Source organism: Lasiosphaeria miniovina (assembly GCF_030549165.1).
Source record: "Lasiosphaeria miniovina strain SMH2392-1A chromosome Unknown B0T26scaffold_4, whole genome shotgun sequence".
In the NCBI taxonomy this organism is placed as follows: Eukaryota; Fungi; Ascomycota; class Sordariomycetes; order Sordariales; family Lasiosphaeriaceae; genus Lasiosphaeria; species Lasiosphaeria miniovina.
Window position 1 is genome coordinate 3,432,851 of NW_026848223.1, and position 19,994 is coordinate 3,452,844.

At 51.8% G+C, this 19,994-nt stretch overlaps 4 protein-coding genes across 4 annotated transcripts; 2 read left to right on the forward strand and 2 right to left on the reverse strand.

The window, feature by feature from the left end:
- Positions 1–6,440: 6,440 nt before the first annotated feature.
- B0T26DRAFT_751786 (uncharacterized protein) lies at positions 6,441–7,168 on the reverse strand (the record flags this gene model as incomplete). The annotated part of the gene is made up of 2 exons (XM_060445432.1): positions 6,441–6,933; positions 7,002–7,168. The coding sequence occupies 2 exons, from the start codon at positions 7,166–7,168 to the stop codon at positions 6,441–6,443; spliced, it is 660 nt and encodes a 219-aa protein (XP_060296552.1).
- A 1,516-nt stretch (positions 7,169–8,684) lies between these two features.
- On the forward strand, positions 8,685–10,702 carry B0T26DRAFT_676026 (uncharacterized protein; the record flags this gene model as incomplete). The annotated part of the gene is made up of 6 exons (XM_060439921.1): positions 8,685–8,702; positions 8,751–8,829; positions 8,969–9,021; positions 9,060–9,698; positions 9,808–9,934; positions 10,227–10,702. The coding sequence occupies 6 exons, from the start codon at positions 8,685–8,687 to the stop codon at positions 10,700–10,702; spliced, it is 1,392 nt and encodes a 463-aa protein (XP_060296553.1).
- A 4,251-nt stretch (positions 10,703–14,953) lies between these two features.
- On the reverse strand, positions 14,954–15,937 carry B0T26DRAFT_676028 (uncharacterized protein; the record flags this gene model as incomplete). Its single annotated transcript, XM_060439922.1, has 2 exons — positions 14,954–15,846; positions 15,919–15,937. The coding sequence occupies 2 exons, from the start codon at positions 15,935–15,937 to the stop codon at positions 14,954–14,956; spliced, it is 912 nt and encodes a 303-aa protein (XP_060296554.1).
- Positions 15,938–17,315: 1,378 nt separating this feature from the next.
- On the forward strand, positions 17,316–18,806 carry B0T26DRAFT_872150 (uncharacterized protein; the record flags this gene model as incomplete). Its single annotated transcript, XM_060447953.1, has 3 exons — positions 17,316–17,451; positions 17,560–18,539; positions 18,646–18,806. Coding segments are annotated over exons 1-3 (1,143 nt in total), but the record flags the coding sequence as incomplete, so codon positions are not given.
- Between the last annotated feature and the right edge of the window lie 1,188 nt (positions 18,807–19,994).

The window sequence follows — 19,994 nt, forward strand, 5'->3', positions numbered from 1 at the left end:
TGTCGTTGCGGTTGGGAAAAGATACGAGCCATGTGCATAATTAAAGTGGAGACACAGCCAATGTACCCCGAAACCCCTGTAACTAGGCTTTTCCTAATTAATTTTAGTCCCGTGTGACTTCCGCCCTGTCTTCCCGCAATTTTTTGACCAAAATACAGCCACGACAGCAACCCACCTATCGTCAAGATGCCCAGAAGACCCCGCATCAGGGCAACCGCAGTAGAGTCTCCTGCTCCTGAGGCCTCTATTGTTGTTCAAGCCGATGACCTACCCTCTGACGGCGGCCTGCAAGCCTCCGATGACGGCCCTACTTCCGAGCCGACACCTGACGCGCCTTCGTCGACCCCGCGTACGAGGCGGAGGAAAATCATCTACACAACCGAAATGCAGGCGAAGATTATCGAGTTATTCCGAGACGAGGCTATCGCTGGAGCGTTCCGTATCAACAAGTTGACCGAGACGCGGCCGGCATTCTAGAGGATCTCTGTTACAATGGAGGAATCCTTTCCAGACTTCCACTGGTCAGCAGAGAAGATCAGGGACAAGTACGATAATGAGAAGAAGCGATTCCGAACGATCAAGACCTTTCTTAACAAGTCAGGTGCGAAATATAACGAAGAAGAGAGGATGGTGGAAGGCTCTGTGGAAGTCTGGAATAACTTCCTTTTGCAATATAAGGATGCTGGATGGCTTCGGACTGCTCGGTTTACTCTGTCAGACTATGAGACGATATACGCCAACCAGTCTGGTCATGGCCGTAACATTATCCGCGCGAGTAATGCCTTTCGCCCCTCTACTACGACGCCTGACGACGAGGGCGAGGGCGAGGGCGATACCGAGGATGCCATGGTCCTGAGTACGAGCTCAGCTACTGATGCTAACTCTCGCCAACCCTCTGTGGCGCCGTCGTACCAGAGGGTTCGGAAAGCCAATACAAATCCAGAGGTATTAGCACTGGCCCAGAGCCTCGATAAGCAAGCTGAGGCCTCTATGAAGCAAGCTGAAGCTATGGTTAAGCAGGCTGAGGCCATGCTTCGCCTGAAAGGGCAGGATGAGATCCAGCTTGCGATCAAGGACTTTATACACAACTTCTCTATCCAGTTAAGCCCCGCAGAGCGTGTAACGTGTATCATGCAGCTAAAAGAGCACTCAAATGCTGTTGTATGGAACACTGTAGACCGGGATATTAAAGAGGCTCTGACCGAGTCATGGAAGACTAGCTAGAAATCCCGCTCCCTCCATAGAACCTCTGCAATAGCATCCCGGATATCCTTACTATACCGACTCCTAATTATCTGCTCAGCATACCGACAAGCCTCTTGTGTAGCCTCAATTACTAGCTCTTCATCGCTGGTGTCAAGAAGGAAGTTATGGATACCAGTGACTGCGTACACAATCTGGACCTGGTTTCGTATCGAGTACTCTGGCGCAGTAGCTTGGATAATCTTCCACTTCCTCTTTAGAATACCGAATACCTTCTCAACGATAACCCGAAGGCGTGCGTGCCGGATGTTATATAGTTCTTTTGCTGTGGTCGGCGGGTTTTTGGCATTCCTCCAATCCTCGAGGTGATATCTGACACCATTATAAGGTGTAAGAATCCCCACATGCCTACCAAATGCAGCGTCTGCAAGGTAGAACCGGCCCGAGGGGACCGCAAAGTCATTCGCAGTAGCGATGCTAAGGAGCGTAGAATCGTGTGTTGAGCCCTCAGCACCAGCGAGTACGTACGAGAACGCACCATCAAATCGGACTGCGGCGAAGACGTTCTGTGCGATAAAGCCTTTCCGGGTTCGCCACTGGTGTTGCTGAGGCTCTGAAATGAAGGCGTGGATATATGTACCATCAATGGCCCCGATACAACCGTAGAATGCATCGTCGATAGACGGGTCGAGCCAGTCATCGTCTTTTGGCTTGACGAATGCGCAGTGTAGCTGTACGAGCTTGTCCAGTAGATCCGTCATAACAGAGCTCACAGTAGACTGGCTGACTCGGAACCGGTGGGCAGCATTACGCTGGCTCTCGTCGTGGGCGAATATCCATAGCACGATCATAAGCTTTAGCTCGGCTGTCAGGTATCTGGACCCCTTAAGCCCGGTATGCTCTTGTAGCCATGTAACCAATCGATGGAAAGCGGCCTTTGGCATACGAAAAAGATCAACGAATTGGGTATCCGAGCCACTGAGAATCGACTCAGCAAGATGGCAGGCCCCCGAGGGCCCCTCTGGGTGGATAATATCACAGTCGCGTGGCCCTAGTAGTCGACGGCGATCAACATACTGTAAGGCTACATCCACTACAGCTTTCGTGATGACGGCGTTGAGCAGAGGGTTATTAATGGAAGCCATTGGCAGCAGTACGTAGGATCTCGACGGTACGGCAACCCTTCTCGAAGAAGGGTTGCCGTACTGTTGGGAAAAAGCCAACCATACTAGATTTGGCTGTGCACTATACCATATGAAGGGCGTTGACCAGGGTGTCACGAAGAGCCCCGCGAAGATACATTGCATAAATTGAGACGGATCGTTCCGGGCGCTCGGCCTCAAATTTGGTCGATAAATGTGGGAAATTACCACTCGATTGGGGTTAGTGGCCTTGCAAGGCCCCCCGCGATTTTTTTTGTGCAGGTTTTCCCAACCGCAACGACACCGCAACGGCGAGCCGATCAGGCCCTTAGTGGATGACTCTCCGTGGCTGACTAGCGCGTCATTCCAACAGCTATATTCAAGACCAAAGAAAATATCGGGAAGTCTTTATATTAATGCGTATCATTTTACCTATAATACCGTAGAAAATGTGTATGGGGTGTTCAAATACGTGGAGTCTTCTTCATGGTGGTATAGGGTTAGGGTTGTCGGTTAGGCTAGGTGGTGTGGAAAATGGTACTGCCATTATGGAAGGCCAATAGTGAATTGATTCATATGTTTTTTGTGCTGTACTTAATAGCATAAAAAATATAATCGATCAATTCCCCCTTTTTTTTGGGCCTGCAGGGGGACGGCCAAAAAGGCGTTAACTTTGTCTCCCAGATAATCGACACCGAGAAACCTTTTATGACAGATGGATATGGAAGCACATGGTCTGAATCTATGTCTCACAAGGCCGGTGGGACCTGCTCTGCCCGCTCCCTGCCTTCGGTTCACTTGACTTAACCCGAGAGTGTAGCGGCCTAATTTTTGCATCGTGGACCCTACCCCTGACGCGCTGCCCACGCTTTCCGGGCTCTTCGTTACCACTATAGTAGCGCCTTCCGAGGCAGGGAGCTGACATTTTCCTCGTACGGAGGCTCGTTCGCAGCCGACCTTGATCTCAGCGCAAGGATAGACGACAGCAGCACGCCTACCCACCATGGCGGCCTACTGCTGACTGACTACCGCACCGTAACGGCCGACTGCGCTGCCTTCGGCTTTGGTACCTTCCCGTACCGTGCCAGGACAGCCGGCGGCCTGGTGCAGAGCTCCATGGCCCTGGACTTCGCGACGAGCCCCGTGGCCTACCACCACTCCCCGGCACAACAGCTACTCATATTCTTCTGCCGAGGCCCCGAGACATAGCAGCGGCAATGCGAGTCCCAGCGAAGGCGGCCACCACGACATTGACATGGCCGTTCCGTGCAGTAGCCTCTCCTCGACGCCCCCCTCGATGACGGTGCCCTGCTACTCGACGGCGGATCCGCACCACTCAGACCCCTCCCTGCCCAGCATGAGCGCTGCGGCATCACCATCAGTCACAGAGACTCCGGTCCAGCCCGAAAGGAATACTATATCCGCTTCCCCTCAGCTGCGCTAGCCGAAGTACCGCAAGTCGCTGCAGACGCTGGCAAGCGAAGCGCCAAATACCCACTCGGCGCCCGTTTCGGGCACCAGCACCAGTGCCGAGCTAACGCTCGGACGCCTTCGCGCTCGCATGAAACATAAACGTGTCGAGAAGCAGTACCGCGACCGGCAGAGTGCCTAGTTCGAGAGTATTCTTGCCGCGCTATCTGCCGACAGATTCGACAACAGCGATGATGGAGACGCCTGTGGGGGAAAGCGGCGAATGTCCCCGCTCGACCGACTTGTCGGCGAGGGTTGACGGGAAAACTGTTACACGCGCCGAGGTGCTGGACGCCGCAGCAAGGTATATTGAGGAGTCGCAGCTCCATTGAGGCTGGAGGCGATCAATGATGACAAGATGGAGCAACCACCCGCCTGTCTGCCTGTCTGCCTTCCATTCAGGCACCCAAGGTAGGTCGACTGGGAGCGGTTGGTGCTATGGTGCTACCGTGATTATTGGGATGGGCGGCAGATAGCGTTTGTCACGGTCGCCACAGGGCTCATGTGACAGGATTGATTCTATTGGCGGCATTGTGCTTAGGGTGTGGCCTGTGCGCACTGAGCACCACTACCTATTTCTCCGCGCCCTGCGCGGACCCGGCGATAGATTCCTTTCTCTTCCTTAGCTTTAAATCCACATTCGTTACTGCCTTCAACCATTGACATCCCTACTGCGTAAGGCGGGCCGTCACAGCGTTGGCTTGTGGCTTGATGGGAACCTCCTTCTGCATTGACATATTCTGTGCATAAGAGGAACACCAGACCTACCTAGGTATTTGGATTTGATGAAAAAAAATAGACTCGTTGGACAGGAAATTGCGTGATTAAATTCATTACAACTGTTCTGGTCGCTATGGTACTTGATGCTCAGCTCCATTGCAGCCAGAACCACCTCATATTACGTCCTCGCAATGGCTCAGCCTAACTTCTTATGCTCTAGCAATGCCAACGGCCCTTCATTTTACCAATAATAATGATAGCATTGAGTGAGGTAAAGGTTGGATGGTCATGTTTCCCCCCGCCCCTAAGTCGCGGCGGGGGGAGTGCTGGCATCGATGTCATTATGTCGCGGTCGCACACCAGAGTGACCATGGCCTGGGAGAATACAGTGTTGTTTTACCCTAAAGTTGCCCTCACCAACCTCCAGTCACCCTCACCACCCCAGCCATCTTGCTCAGGCGCTAGTCAGGCGCTGCTCAGGAAATGATCAGAGAAACCGCCAAATATGGTTTAGGCGAATAGGCCGTACTGCCACATAGACTATGAGGACTCTGCTCAGCAGTCTACCTCGTAGGCTACAGGGGACTCTGCCATGTAGATAGGGTCTTTGGGGGGCAATAGAAGTCCTGCCTGCACTTTAGGGCCCTATAGCTGTAGTAGCTAGCCATACTTTAACAATTGATAGCTGAGGAACTGACTCTCAAAGAGCATTCCTCCAGCTCCCTATATAGAACTATAGTTAGCGAATCAGAGCCCTTGCCCTAGGTGCTCAGTGTCCAGGGGCGCTCAGTCACTGAGCGCCCTGAGCGGCACTGAGCGTTAGGCTCAGTGTGCTCAGTTGGCCTTGGCAACTGAGCACCCTGAGTGCTTCCTAATTGGCTGTATCAACCCTACAGGGAAGCCTCGCTTCTATGGTTGTTCTAGCCAGCCTACGGCGCCTCTTGCACTCTTGAGCCGGGATCGTAACACAGACCCTCACCTTTCGATAGTCCTTTCCACCCTCCTTTCATTTCCTTCCACTTCGGCTGCATTGTATGCTAGCCAATGACGGAGTTGCCGCATGCTAGCTCTGGCACAGAACGCGCCATCCGCCTCGGCATTGGCACAGGGGCAATCTCATGGGGAGGTGAAGCGATGAAAACCCCCCTCAACCGCCAGGTGGCTACGGGCACGGAATTTGTTCATATCTTCTGTCTTGCGCTTGCAGATCGGCGAGCTATCCACAGATTAAGAATTTCACAACGTCTCTCAAGGCGGAGTTGCTAAGTATAAGCGTATAATCGTTGAGTATCCTACGGAAAGCGGAGATAGGTTTCATTCTCCCGTACGACGAACACAATATCCACTTCGGCAAAAAACCAATCTTGTATAGGCCGTGAATCATCTCAGTAGCAAAGAACAAAGAAAAGCTACGCCGAAAACTTCGACTGCCCTCCAAAAATTCGGCATCCGCAACAAACGAAATAAAAAGAAAAAAAAATAGTAAGGCCAGCCCGTTTGTCCACTAGTTTCCAAATCTGGATGGGTGTGGGGAGCGACTGTAAATCGTAAATTCGTTATCTCAGTGAAGGGCATCGCCCGTGGCGTGAGTCATACAGGATCTGGCGAGGCTCTTTCCTCCTCCGCCCTCATGTTGGAGCGGTGTGATCCTTACTTCGTACTTTCGGCTTTCTTGGAGTGTGTGTGGGTGATCATATCGTATTATCGGCAAGGAATAGCGGTAGAACAGCTTTGGGTATTCCTGACCTTGCCCCGTTTGTGCGCCGAGTTTTGTCTCCTTTCCGTATGGTAGATAGAAAGAGGTTTGCTATCTGCTCTTTCTTAGCGCAATCCTGATCATGGTTTCCGAGAAGCATCGTCCATCCATCACATCTTCTCCCGCTATCGTGCCTTCTGCCGCTCGCGCTAGCACATGACCTTGCAATCGCGACACTCCCAGCCGTCACTCGAGACATAGACGCGCTGGAGACACTTGCTACAACGCCACCATTTGAGATCTATGTAGCGATCCTTGAGCCAGTTGGCTGGGCTGTGGCTACCCTTGCTGCTGCTACGCTTGAGAGGATCTTGCGGAAGTCTAGTAGGTGATCGCAGAAGTGGTCCTTGCGGTAGAAGGCGTGCTCTTCGTATCCCTCTTCGTAGGAGGTTGCCGCTGCTGTCCTTGCTGCTGCCAGGCTTGCTGTTGCCGCCGCTGTGAGTGCTGCATGCGCACTTCCTGTAGTCGCACGTGTATTTATACTTCTGCGAGATTGGCAGATGGCCCCCTTTGTAGTGCCGGTCCAAGTCGGCCAACCAGCTCAAGGGCTTTGCTCGACAGCCCAGCACGAGATAGATGTACTTCTTCTCCAAGCTCTCATACTCCTGGCCGTTGTTGAAGGAAGGCGACCAAGCGGCGGATCTGGACTCGCGCGTTATTAGACGGGACAGCTTCTTAGGAGAGCGATGGGGTCCGGGGGCGCTACATACGCTTGGGAGTCATTAGAGTAGTAGTTGCCGTACTCATAGTCCATACTCTGGTCAACAAAGCCTGAAGAGTAGGAAATTCGAGAGTCGAAGTCGTTGTAACCATCGTAACGGGGTGTCAAGGGGATAGACATGACTGTGCCTCGCGAGTCGTGCGAGTCGTCCCTCATTATCGGAGGCGGGTTATTCCAGTCAAAGTTGTTGAGCTGCGAGTTGCTTATATCCTTCGAAGCGCGTTGTATTAATCAAAGAGATGCCGTGAAACGCCTAGATGGCCGTGGTGAGTGCCTTTGAGTGTTAGCTCGAGCGTGGTTGACGGACTGCGGGGCTTACCAACAAAACACCCTTTATCTGGCTAGTATTTCTCCTAGCGAAAGAAATAATTGCATGGAAAATTATAGTTGATGATATTGTATTGCTGCTGATGGGAATAGACGACGTTACGAAATTTGACTCCCCGCTCTTCCCCTCAGTTTGTTGCCAGCGAAGTCGCACGTGGCACGGGGCGATTGGTTGGAAGTCGTCGAGGCCCCGAGAGGCGGTGCTGCACGTATGCCCCACGTAGTTTTGCAAGCTGTTCGTGGCGGGGACGGACATTATCACATATCACATGTTGGCCGGGCCTTGGCGACCCGTTCGGAGCTTTACGTCTGTTCCCAAGCCACCCGAAGGCACCGCCAACGAATGGTCACAAGGGTACCACTGACAGCACAATGAAGGGTCGAAATGCCAGCTCCGCTAATGATGACATTTTCCCTTAGCAGAAAGCTCCTGCCTCAGCAGATCTAGCTTGCTTAATGGATCATCGCCGATGAAGACTCGAGTGGTGTCGCCAGCATGCTCAGCCTTGGCCGTGTCACGGCGTCAGTCGCGCAGTCTACTTGCCCGACACCAGGCGCACGTCGGCCGCGACCGACCGAGGCTACGGCTGGTGTCGCGACGAAGACGCTTAGCGCCCGCGACGAAAAATACGGCGCCATGGCTGCTATTTATCTTCTCGTGATGCTTTCTGGTCTGCTATCGTTTGGTTTCTGGGCGCCCGAGCCCCAGAATCGGGCTGCGTTGCAGGGAAACGCCTTAGGCCGTGCCGTGAGCGCTTGCGCCCGCCAGACGTACTGCGCTTGTCTAGTGGACTCTGACAAATACATCTGCCGCCCCACCTAAAACGTACTTACCGAATCTACGCCCGCCAGAAACGGCAGTCCAAACATCAACACACGCACCATTTGTGTAATTAGTTTAGTCGTGCGACACTCTCTTGACCATCTCCTCTCGAGGTACTCGTTCTGAGCTACAGTCATCATATTCTCAGTCCTACTAGGCATTGCTTACAACCAGTCCAATACCCGGGACCTCATATTGCCATAGTAATCGGGCCCATCAGCGCAATCGGCTCTGATGCGGGAATAGCCTCAATTCCGCATGTCAATTGCTGAAATACCCCAAAGGTGCGTGTGGCACGTGTGTATCTGTAGATTACATAAGCATCTCTATAAAACGCTGTATTTTTATCCGGTGCGCTTCTGGGGCCCCATTCTCGACTCCTGTAAACCCTCCTTTTCGGCCACTTTGAGTCCCAGAGATAAGGCTTCTGACCGCGATCTTAGTTATCGTAGTGAGCGACTTTTCTCTTTACCGGAGTCGTGGTGTAAGTGAAGGCAGGTACGCCTGATCAAGGTGGTCACAATGAAGGTACTGAAGAGAGTAAGCAATAACTGGTATTGGTAAGAGACTTCAGCCTGGCCCTCGTAGAGGAAGGGGCGAGGACCACTGCTTATATATATGATAGAAGTCGACCAAAAGAAGTGCTACTTACCCCCACATACATCATGTGAGTACTTCTCATGGAGCTTAATTGTTTTTTTTTTTTCAGTTCGTCATCCCGCCTATCTCCCATGCTCCCAGCCGAGCTACCTCACGGTCCACTTAAGACCCCGAATTGATCATGCTGACATTTTCATCATACATAGGTCGATCACGTCTGGCCGCGTTATCTAGGAGTCCGCTCGCCTTTACGGTCACGGTGAGAGCCATGCCAACCTTAAGAACGGAATTGAACAGCTCGACGTCGGTGCTTTTCAGGCCGCCACTAAGGCGGTGAATAATCTGGTCAAAATCATAGATGCAGTGAAAATACACCTTGACAAGCTGAAGCTCGACGAGAATCCGCTTGCCACCGAAGCATATGAAGCTGCTCTTTTGGACGCCAACGACTTTTTTCGGACTGCTACCTACTATGTTAATGTGCCATTGGCAGAGTGCAATAGTTGGGCACAACATCAAGGGAATCTGCACGACAATAGAAAGGCGCTCCGGGATAAGATCATGGGCCTCGTTGGTGGTAATGGTCCTACTCCCAGCAAATTCAAGAAGGTTATTAATGAAGCCTCCGATTACGTATTCAACACCACGAGGACAACACCAAATACGGCGATTCTCAGCAATGTCAAGGGGAAACTTAATGAACTCCATACCATACTAGACTTGCTGACACAAACCCGCAGACGCTCGGAAATGAATATTGCCAAAGGTTTAGAGGACGGGAAAACGATGGCACAGGAGCTCATCAAAGTTTTGGAAAAGGAAAAGCCTAGCCCAGATGACCGTATCAATTTCGAGGCGGCCGAACAAATGTTCAAGAGGAAGGTGGAAGATAATACACTGAGCTGGAAGAAAGTTTTGAACGGCAACAATGCGCACGTCTCGGCGTTCAAAGCCTTTAGCAAATTTTACTAGGCCGCCAAGTTTCCAGAGAAGCTTCAGGCCATCATAGCCAGCCACATATTGAAGAATCTGAAATCGAGCACAGCCGACAAAAATCCACGCCAAAAAGGTCAAAATAGACACCTTGAAGAACGTGTCGCACGAAAACATCTCCCTGCTGGGCATGATGGAGATGGTGTGTCGAATGATGGCGCAGTCTCACAATGATTTGAGTAAGTATCTCTTAATCCAACCCCCGAGTGACCATGGGTGTGGGACTTGGGACTTTAGAAGATGGATATTGGAGCAAGTTCGGAAGCCCCAGGTCCTGTTTCACTGCACATGTCTTGGGCAACACCCCTCTCACAGCTGGGTGTATTCGCTCAAACCGATCATTAATTCATTGCCTGAAATATTCGTCTGGTGCCACAAGCGATTATCGGCTAACGACGAGTGATAGATGGGTTGGTCGTCGAGATGAAGGTTGATGCGACCCTGAAGGGCAATTACAAGCCTCTGTACTAGCTGTCGTCTTCATTTGCGGAGGTACCAAGCCCGGGGATCCATTCGCCATCTCATCGTCAAAAGACGTGCACCCGTGGAGTCAGAGTCTCAACAACATGGTTGAGCGGCTCCGGAACAAGGAACGACTCGACCACGCGCCGCAGAAAACGTTTCCGAACGGGGCCAAATTCTCAGTGTCGGCCAGCGAGGACTTCAGCAAGGACGCCGCACGTCTCGAGGCTCTGAAAAACGAGGCCGAGTTCAAGGAAATGAATCCCGCCCAGCAGAAAAAGGCCATCGAGGGCATGAGGCGAGGCCACATCACGGGATGGCGAAGAGTTCAGACCACAAATGGATACTTCAGCCACCCCACCGAGAAGGGCGTCTCACTGGGCTGCCCGGACCTCAAGGTCGTGGCTCGCTGCCCGCGCTGCATGTACGTGGCCGACTTCGACACGACCGAGGACGGCCACAGGATCGAGAGCGAAAAGCTCTAGGACGAGGGGTGGAGCAGGGCCAAGGCTAACCAGGACGTGGCCTGCGCCGAGTCGCTGATCCACGCCATCTGCGTATACGGGGCGCACGCCGCCCCCGCTGATGTTGAAGGTTTGCAGTGAAACGCGGAAATGAAAGAGTTGGAGTTGTCGGGTTCGTCTGTAGAATCGCTAAAATGTCGACTTATTTTCAATGGAAAAGATGTGTGCTGTACTGTGGTGCGACCGAACCATTCGTTGGTTTTTATTCTCGCGGGTTGGCTACGTAGGTAGGCAGGTAGGCAGGTGTGTCACGTGTGGCAGCTTTTTGTCAATTGAACGGCTGGATATTGTACGTACCTTAATTAGTTACCTCATCATTCCCTCAGCGGGTCAGCTCACACTTCGCGGTGCCTCACTCATGAAATTAGTAAACCTGCCCATGTGAGCTCAGCTGGGTCCGAAGTTCTAAACTAAATAGCTGATCATGTCGCAGGAGAATAATGTCCCCGGATCACAGCATCTTCTCAGTTTCTCATCAAACAGCCCGAACTTGCCAGGCTGCTTAGGCATCATCTTTTCAATTTCACACTATTACTATGCTGAGGCTAGCAAGCGGCCAAGTCTGACATAAAAGGGGCCACGGTCGAAAGAATTAATTTTTAGAGAAACAGGTGTGGGAAGTTCGACCGGAGTTGGGCTTGTGCAGCGCATGGTCACATCTATTCATTGAGTAATTGGGTATCTGGGAGTAATGCTCCTTACTAACCGAACATATAGGTAATTACATGCCAGGTGTGATGAAAAAGAGGAAACTTAAGTTTGAACCCAAGTCTATCCACGGCTAAGGGGCTCTATCTCTATGACCTGTAGGTAGCAATAATACTAGCTGGTACAAGTAAGAAGGCTAGAAGCTTTGACTTCAACGTTAGGCGTTCATTATATACCCAGGTAATAAACTCGGCAGTCAGTCACCACAGCTTGCAAGAGTAGGTTGTCTGGGGCCGCATACACCTCCTGTCACGGCGACAACAAACGGCAGCTACTCTTTCGAGACTGACATGGCTTGTCTCGACAAGCAGAAGGCATGACTATTGCCCCGACGTGCATGCGAAGTTGAGGACGAAGCTGTTCCTCTTCCTTTGGAAACGAAATGGGATACTCTGTGGAAAAAACGGTTGGGGAGTTCGTGGAAAAGAAGCAAAGGAAACTCGCAGACCTCGCCAGGTGGACACTTATTATCAGCTCGTTTCTGTAAGTAGAGGCGCCATTTTGAAGGTATAACACGCCAGTCAAATTTGAAGTTGCGCTGGGTTTGGTACGTGGTCCCCCAAGTGGGGGCGCCCATGGCCAGAAGATCAAACCGACAGCGAGAAGCTACACCTGCAGCACTCAAGATGGAGACCAGCAAACAACCCACATTGCCATGCACGCACCTGGGTCGTTACTTAGAGTTAGGCGGAGAACTCAACGTCGACGTTGAATACGCCGATTCGTCGTTTCCTCAATTAGTAGGCAAGCTACTACTACTAGTAGTACTGGTAAGAATCTTTTTCTTCATGCCACGATACCTTGACTTCCAGCCCTATACCTTGAATTCCAGCCCAATCCCTGCCGGCGTCTCTAATTACTCTATTCCTCCAGAATAGCGGCCATGAGGTTGAGATTGACTTCAAACATGACGCTCATGATGCACGTGCTGACGGTGCCGACGAGCGGGCCAAAGATGGCGGCCTCGACACGTTGGCCGTGCTTCTCCGGGTCGCCCCCTGGGCTGGGACTGTGGCGATCCTCTGGGGCACCAAGGGGGCCGTATCCAACGGAGGGGCGACTTTAGTGGTCTAGGCGCCGCGTTGTCTGAAAAGGCGGCTAGTGAGATGTAATAGAGTCGCAGGGTTCGAACGGCCCCGATGTGCTAGATGCCTAAGGTAGGTAGACAACTTAAGGAAACAAGAAGAGGAAACAAGAAGATGGAAGATAGAAAGGGTCATAATTATGGACAACCGCTCAATGACATTCGAGGATGTCCGATTTAGAAATCAGGCGTAACGCGTGTTCCGGCAAGCTAGCGCGCCCCCAAATGCTTAAATTTCTCGTCTGTTTCGCATTGGCCGGCGCCGGTAGCATCGAATGGCAGTCGATCGGCACGCGCTGTCGTGATCTTGGGTTGCGCACTTGCTCGCCAAGGCAATTGCCAACGCAGCTTATCATGTCCACGGCCCACCCTATTAGTAGTGCAACCGTGCCCCAATAATACGTTGTCTAGCCAAAATAAGAGCTCGCTTGCGAGGTCAGACTTGTGTCACTCGCCTTGGCGTCATCTTTCCAGTTTCACACTGCAACTGTGCCTTAGCTGCGAAGCTGCCGAGTCTGGCTTTGTGGGGTCGGCCAGGCCCAAAGTGCTGCAACACAAGCACGCACTCGCCCGCTGTACCACTGGTATTCCTTAGCATGGAGTTCTTAGGTTAAGCGAGGCTGATGATCAGTGCTGCGTAATACTAGCCACGCTAGGCTCCTATTAGAGAATATCTCCGGTGGCTTGAGAGGCGTGGATGTCAGCATATCACTTCTTCCATTCCAAATTGAGCAAAAGATGATGAGTGCCTCATGCCCACATCCACAATCCACCCGAGAAAGCTCGAAACTAATAAGCACCGAACGCCGCAAATATTTTGGCGCCAACAAGAGCATATGACGGCGAATCAAAGTCAAGTAAATATGTGGACTTTCGCGCCCCGACAAACTCCATCTCACGCACCCACCCACTAAAAACTAGAAGATGTTCTCAGCATCAGAGGGTCGGGATTGCCAAAGCAAAGACAGCGTCGTCTCCCACGGCCAACAGTCCAAAGAGTGGTCTCGTAACTCAAAGCCATGACAATTAAAAACCTGGACCGCTGGCGGGGCTACAGCCGGTAAGGCACGAGTATTGCAATTACCGTAATTACATTACAATACATGGTGCCTTTCTGATCACTAATTAATTAGCCCGCGTTGGATATGACTCACACAGCTGATTAGTCGGCGAACCGATGCTTGCGGCGCTTGCGATAGCTAGAGCTGCCTGCGTTACATCGTGCTCAGTTCTGGACGCCTGAAATCTCGTGGCCCCGGCCAAGTTCCAGGCAGGGCTCACTGCTGCTGCTCAGAAAGGCCCGACTCGTGCAAGCCTGTGCCCCCCCCCCAAAAAAAAAACATCTGTCGTCGGCCGGAACCCGGCCCAAATTCGAGAGCCAACTAATAGTTAATAATGTGTGCATTTGTGGCGTTTCTGTCATTTCATTCGGCAGCACGCACACGCTGTGCCGTGCCGAAGGTCGACGCCCCTGGACATTTCATGGTTGTTGGTTGCGTGGGGCGGAACGTGCTCGGAATCTGATGATACGCTGGCTGTGATTAAATGCCCAATTGGCGAGCCGGATCCTGTGAACCAAATCGTACTTAGTGCTGACACCGAATATTGACGGATCATCCATCGCATTGTGGTGCAGGCCAGACACGTTTTCTGGTGGATCGCTTACTGTTTTTGTTTTATTTCCTTCTCCGAAGCACTACGTCGCCCTGATTGAGATCCCAAAATTGCACGGCTTGGCCGCCGCGTTTTAGTGTTTTTTGCTCTTTAGTTGCTCGGAATAGCCATGTTGAGTTTCAGCACAGGAGACCAATGGAGTGGCCAGCACTGCAGTCACCAGCTGGGTTCAAAATCGACTTACAAACAAGCACCAGACTCACTAGGATATGTTATTTAGTGACGCCCTCTCATCCTAATCATCACAGGGGGTTACAGGCAGTGGCCACATTCTGGGACGACCAGTGCCAAGCGAGGGCTGAGTATGAGAGAAAATATGGCACTGCCGTTCATTTCTATCACTACCTATCCGAGTAAGGTACCAAAGGTAGGTACGTCGCCGATGCAATCAAGCACCCGATTTCCTCTTCAAGCCAAACGCCTGTCAGACCAGCAACATGCATCAAACCATCTGTCCACACACACGACCCAAACCCCGAGAATGTTATTTTGTGTCTTGTATTTTCGCGACCCCTCTGGTGTTCCCGACCACTTTCAATCGCCTTTCAATCGCATGGCCCGCCATGTCTTGAATATTGGGAGGCGCCTTAGCCTGGCACTTCGGCCTTGCCTCGTCGGGGGGGAAGTAGGGGCCTACCTTTTCTTTCCTTTTCCCCGCTGACGGGCGAGGTGGGACAAGGCCATCAGGGGGGGGGGGCAAACAACCTCGCGAATTGCCCACAGAACTCTCGGGTTATGTCCAAGGTTTATTTCCCTAGGACCGGAGCTTTCTTCTTTGCTTCAGCTTTCTTGTCCGCTTCAGCGTTCTTGTCCGCTTCTTGGGCAGCGCTAATTATTTCCAACGTCTTTGCGGAGTTGTGTGTGACAAATTTGACGTGGCCGGTGAGTGCCAGGTTGAGGTGGCCGACGAGTTCGTTCCAGGTCATTTCATTGCAGCCGGTTTTTATCCACTCCAGGAACTCCTTCCTATCTCTAAGCACGGCAAAGGTCATGTTCGGGCAGACGTTGTCGAGCAAGCTGCATGCTTCCACATCATCTGTGGGCATCTTTGCCAGAAGGCATCTGCCGCGCTCGTCATATCCGACGTAGTAGTGAATGGGAACCTTGTCGAAGGTCACTTGGCTGTGGATAATGAAGAGTTTGTTGGGTGGAGGAGGGAGCTCCTTCCCACCCAAGGAAGCAACTGATGAAGCGGTTAAAGTGGGCGACCGCATGGTGGACGACTTGTCGCCGGATCTGGTGCTGCCGCTGTGGGTTGAAGAGCTGTCCGAGTGAGGTGGTGACTCTGACAGCGGTCTAGGTAGGGAGTCTTTGCGCTGTTGATCACGCGGTTCACGCCCTGCGTGAGGGGCGGGGAGGCTCGACGTTGTTGATGCGGGAGAAGATTTGCCGCTCCCTGAAGCCGGAGTATGTTTGACAAAGAACCAGAAGACATGGTGGTCATCCGGTGTCTCGCCCTTGCCGAATTTAGGATCGTCGATATATTGGTAAGGGATCGTGCGATGAGGCACAAGATCGAATTCATGATTGTCCTTTCTGGTAAGAACCGCGGTACTGAATTCCTCATCGAGAACGCCATAGTTTGTAAGCCAGCCGTCCTCAAATGTCTTCTTCAGCACCTGAGAGAGGTGTTTCGTTCCTGCCCCCAAGCAACGAACGGATTATTAGTCAAGATTGCTCATTCGGTTATGAGAAGAATGAATCTTCTTACCGGAATTCGAACTCAGCATGGTCGGTTTTTATATTGGCGATGATAAATGGTGTGCTATGAGAAAAAGGCGGCCGAATTCAAGCAAGGGGCGTAGTTAGTTGCCAGGTGCCAGACTTGGAAAGTCGTCGCGGGGAGAGGCAAAGTAAATGTGAAATAGAGAGGGGTAAAGTGTACTTGGAGAGTTGATGGATTCACAGGTCTTACAAGGCTGGGAGGACGGGGAATATATATCCGATTGAAGGGTTCCTGGGTAAGATCCAAAGATTAAAGTTCATGTCTTTGTCTTCCAAGACAACGCGGCCCAAAAGAGCCAGGCGTGGAACGTGGGCAGCATTGTATTGGAGTTCCGTCGGGAGGATTACCATACCCTCCGCGCCTTGTAATGGTTGGCGATAACAACACACCCCGGCGGAGCGCAGAATACCTACACCTCCACCGGGGAAATACATGTCAGCTTGGTACGTCGGTTACTATTAGTATCTTCCAGGGAAATCTCGGTAATCACTAACTTTGCCACCTTTCCACGCTAACATGTATTACGCCGGAGGGGGTGTACAATCAAGTCGGAATGTAACGCCATGTAACGCCACGTAACGCCATGTCATGTCATGCCGGCTCCACTAACTAAGCCGAAACAAAACCACGCCCGCCGCACCGCTTGGGAATTTGTGCGGGCCGACGCGTCTCCAATTTTATTAGGCAGTCGGGATTTGGTTAATAACCGGGTTGGTTTCTCGTCGAGCTTACCGGGTCTTCAAGGGGGCCATTTTCTCGTGGTAATATCTCAGTGCCGCCGGCCCCGCCATGCCTTCGTTCGTTCCTGTTGGCGCTTTGTAGGCGGGTCACTCACCCGAGTAATCATTGCTGTGGGTACATGGCCCGTTCTTTTTCTCTTCGCGTGCCGGTTTCTGTCTATCTGACTAGATGCTCAGATCTCTGAGACAGACGAAACGTGATGCCATTACCAACGGTGCTGACATCTGTTTGGGCATGCCTATTTCTCCGACGACAGGGTTGCTTCTAATAATCAAATATCAAAGGGGCACATGCCGGCCACCCATCCCCACCTTCCCTCACCAGCCAGAGCAGATGTCATGACGCCGAAACAGCCAGGCACGCAACTGACGAGCTGACGTGTGCGGACCGGCGAGACGCTAGCAACATCGATGCACCACATCGGACAGTGGAGGGAGCTTGTTCCCGTGGCTTTAGTTAAAGTATTAATTCTACCAGGCCGTCCACTGACGCTTTTGAATACTTCTCCAAGTCGCATCTCGAACCGCCACCGACAACTAGCACACGCCATCCTTCCACATCACGGTCTTGATAACCTCGCTTTTCCTGCCCTTCACCATTTGATAGTGTAATACCTGCAATCATACATCGAAGTCCTCATTACCTCGCTCATTCTCAACTGTGTGCCATTCACCACCCACCCTCGCCACCCCGACTCAGGCTTGAGTTGCTGTGTGTGAACCACAGCCCGTCCGAAAAGCAAATCGTTATCTGCTTCCACACGTAGTAGCACGCAATGTAAGTACTAACAAGCCTTCAACTCCGACTTGGTGAACACAAATCACGTGCTCAAAAGCTGCACCAGTAACCACCCAGTAACCATGGCTAATCTCCACATTACTCCAGGTCTCAGCCAATTGGGCGTGTTGTTCAGGAGCCCGTCCGTCTCTATGGCAACGGCGTCGCCGTGACCGTCATCGAGCCCGCTCTGAGGCAGCTGGCTGTCACATCGGCTAACTTTTCACCTGCCGAAAAGACAGTAAAGAACCTGGATAAATTATTAACTGCGGTGCAGGCACACCTTCACAAGCTACAGTCAGAGACAGCTGCGAGTGATGAATATCAAGCAGCGTTGTTGGACGCCAATGACCTTGTCCGCACGGCTATCTATTTTGCCAACGTCCCATTGAGATTCATGAACACAGAGGCAAAGAGGAAGATGGCTGTGAACACGGAGAGAAAGAACCTGAACAGCATGATTTCAGATGTCCTGCAGGGTAGAAAATATGGCGACAAGACAATCAGGAGCAGGATTGACGACGCATCCAATCTCGCTTTTTATTCACCTACATCCGATCCAAAAATCATACATGAACAAAATGCAAGTCTCGAAATCGTGTTGTCCCAGGTCTCAGGCCTACAAACAGTCCTTAGGAAGTGCGGGAGAAACACGGAAAGTGATATCGCCGACGCCCTAGAAGCGGCAATGGCAGCAGCACGGCAACTCAAGGCCACATACCAGAAACCATTAAAGGTCGACCCAGAGCACAAGAGCGACTTTGATTTGGTTAACGCTCAGTTCCAGACGGAAGTAAATGATAAGATAACTAACAAAAGCTGGTCAAACTTGTTGGCAGCAGGCGCTTCAGCAAATTCGGCCTACGCCGCCTATATCAAAACCATGCAGACTGCTGCTTTCGACACGAAACTCAAAGCAATCTTCGTTGACCACCTAAAACCCCACCTGACAGAAGAGACTGCCAAGGCATTTCGTGTCAAAAAGGTTAACGAGGAAACCTTGAAGAGCGTTTCGCATGAATCAATTTCACTCCTGGGTTTTGTTGAAATGGTCGCGCGAATTATGGCCCAATCATACTCCAGTTTAGGTAAGCTACCTACAGATAGAGGACCACCTCTTCCATATGGCAACATGTCTGACCCATGATTACCTTCCATAACACCCGTCAGCTAACGATACGCGATAATTAATAGATCCACTGGCTACGGCGATTAAGACGGAACTCGCAAGCAAACTAACCTTTTGCTATCCGTCAGTTCTGTTCATCTGCAGTGGCAACAGGCCTACAGATCGGTTTGCCATCGCGTCATCAAAGGATTTGCATACGTGGTCGCGATCGCTCGACGAAATGGTTACCGAGTTCCGCACGAAAGAGCGGCAAAAGCACGCGCCCCTCAACAAGAGCAGGAACGCAGCCACCATCTCCGAGACGGCCCACGCCAAGTTCATTGAAGTCAATGAAGCAGTCGCCGACAAGATAAAGGACGCCGGTGCGATGAACGACGAGAAAAAGGGGGACGTCAGGGAGAAGATGAGAAGGGACAAGATCAAAGAATTCCAGGACGCACAATCGTATTTCAACCACCACGACGAGATCGGACTAGCCCTCGCCGGCCCGGGCCTCACGCAAGTGGCTCGCTGCCCGCGCTGCATGTTCATCTCCAACTACAGGTCAACCGCAGAAGGCGCAAGGCTCGAGAAGGTCAACATGCAGAAAGAGTCGTGGGGAAAGTGGAACAGCAATTGGTCTTGCTCGGAGACTATTGTACCTTCCTACTGTGTGTTCGGGGGTCATTGCGCCCTTGCCACCTAATTCAGGTAAGGTAACCAGGCAGGCGTGGGCCGGGTTTGCAAGCAAGCGTGGGCCGGGCTTGCAGGCAGGCTCCAACAGGACGAACTAACACAAAGAGGGGCGGACAGAAGAGATTTCAGTTTGAGCGGGCGCGTGAGAGCGGCTGGCACCGTCTTCTCACCATCTCAAGCGAGAAAAAAAGGAGGGAGGCAGCGCGGGAGGAAAAAAAAACAGGATGTGGATAGACGAGAGGGTTGAGCCCCACGGTCTGTTCGTAGCGGAGGGGGTTTCCAGCTCCAGGACGCTTGCACCCGCTCACCACGCACTGTAGCTATCTGTGGCACTGGTTGGCACACATAGCGAGGCTAGGGGTTCTTACTTTACCGCTGGACGTTCGTGGAACGATATTTGCACCTATTATCGCTGGTTAGATTGCCGTACAACACATCAAGGGCGTCCGTTGCCTTTGTCTCTCTCGTACCGACGTCTAATGAGTTACCACACGACAGGGGACTTACAATGTAACTACTGAATAAGTAGATATTGAAGAGATAAAGTAAGCGCCATACGGCTATGCAAGAAGATCTACTCGCACTATTAAAACCTCCCCTTTTATTTGGGTACCCTGAGTTCTTTTGTACTCTATTTATACTAGTTCTCCTTTACCGCCTTTGTCTTCATTCTAATCGTCTAGGGCGGCTTGGTCAACTGGAGGCTAGTATCTATTCTATTTGTCAGCCGGAAATTGGC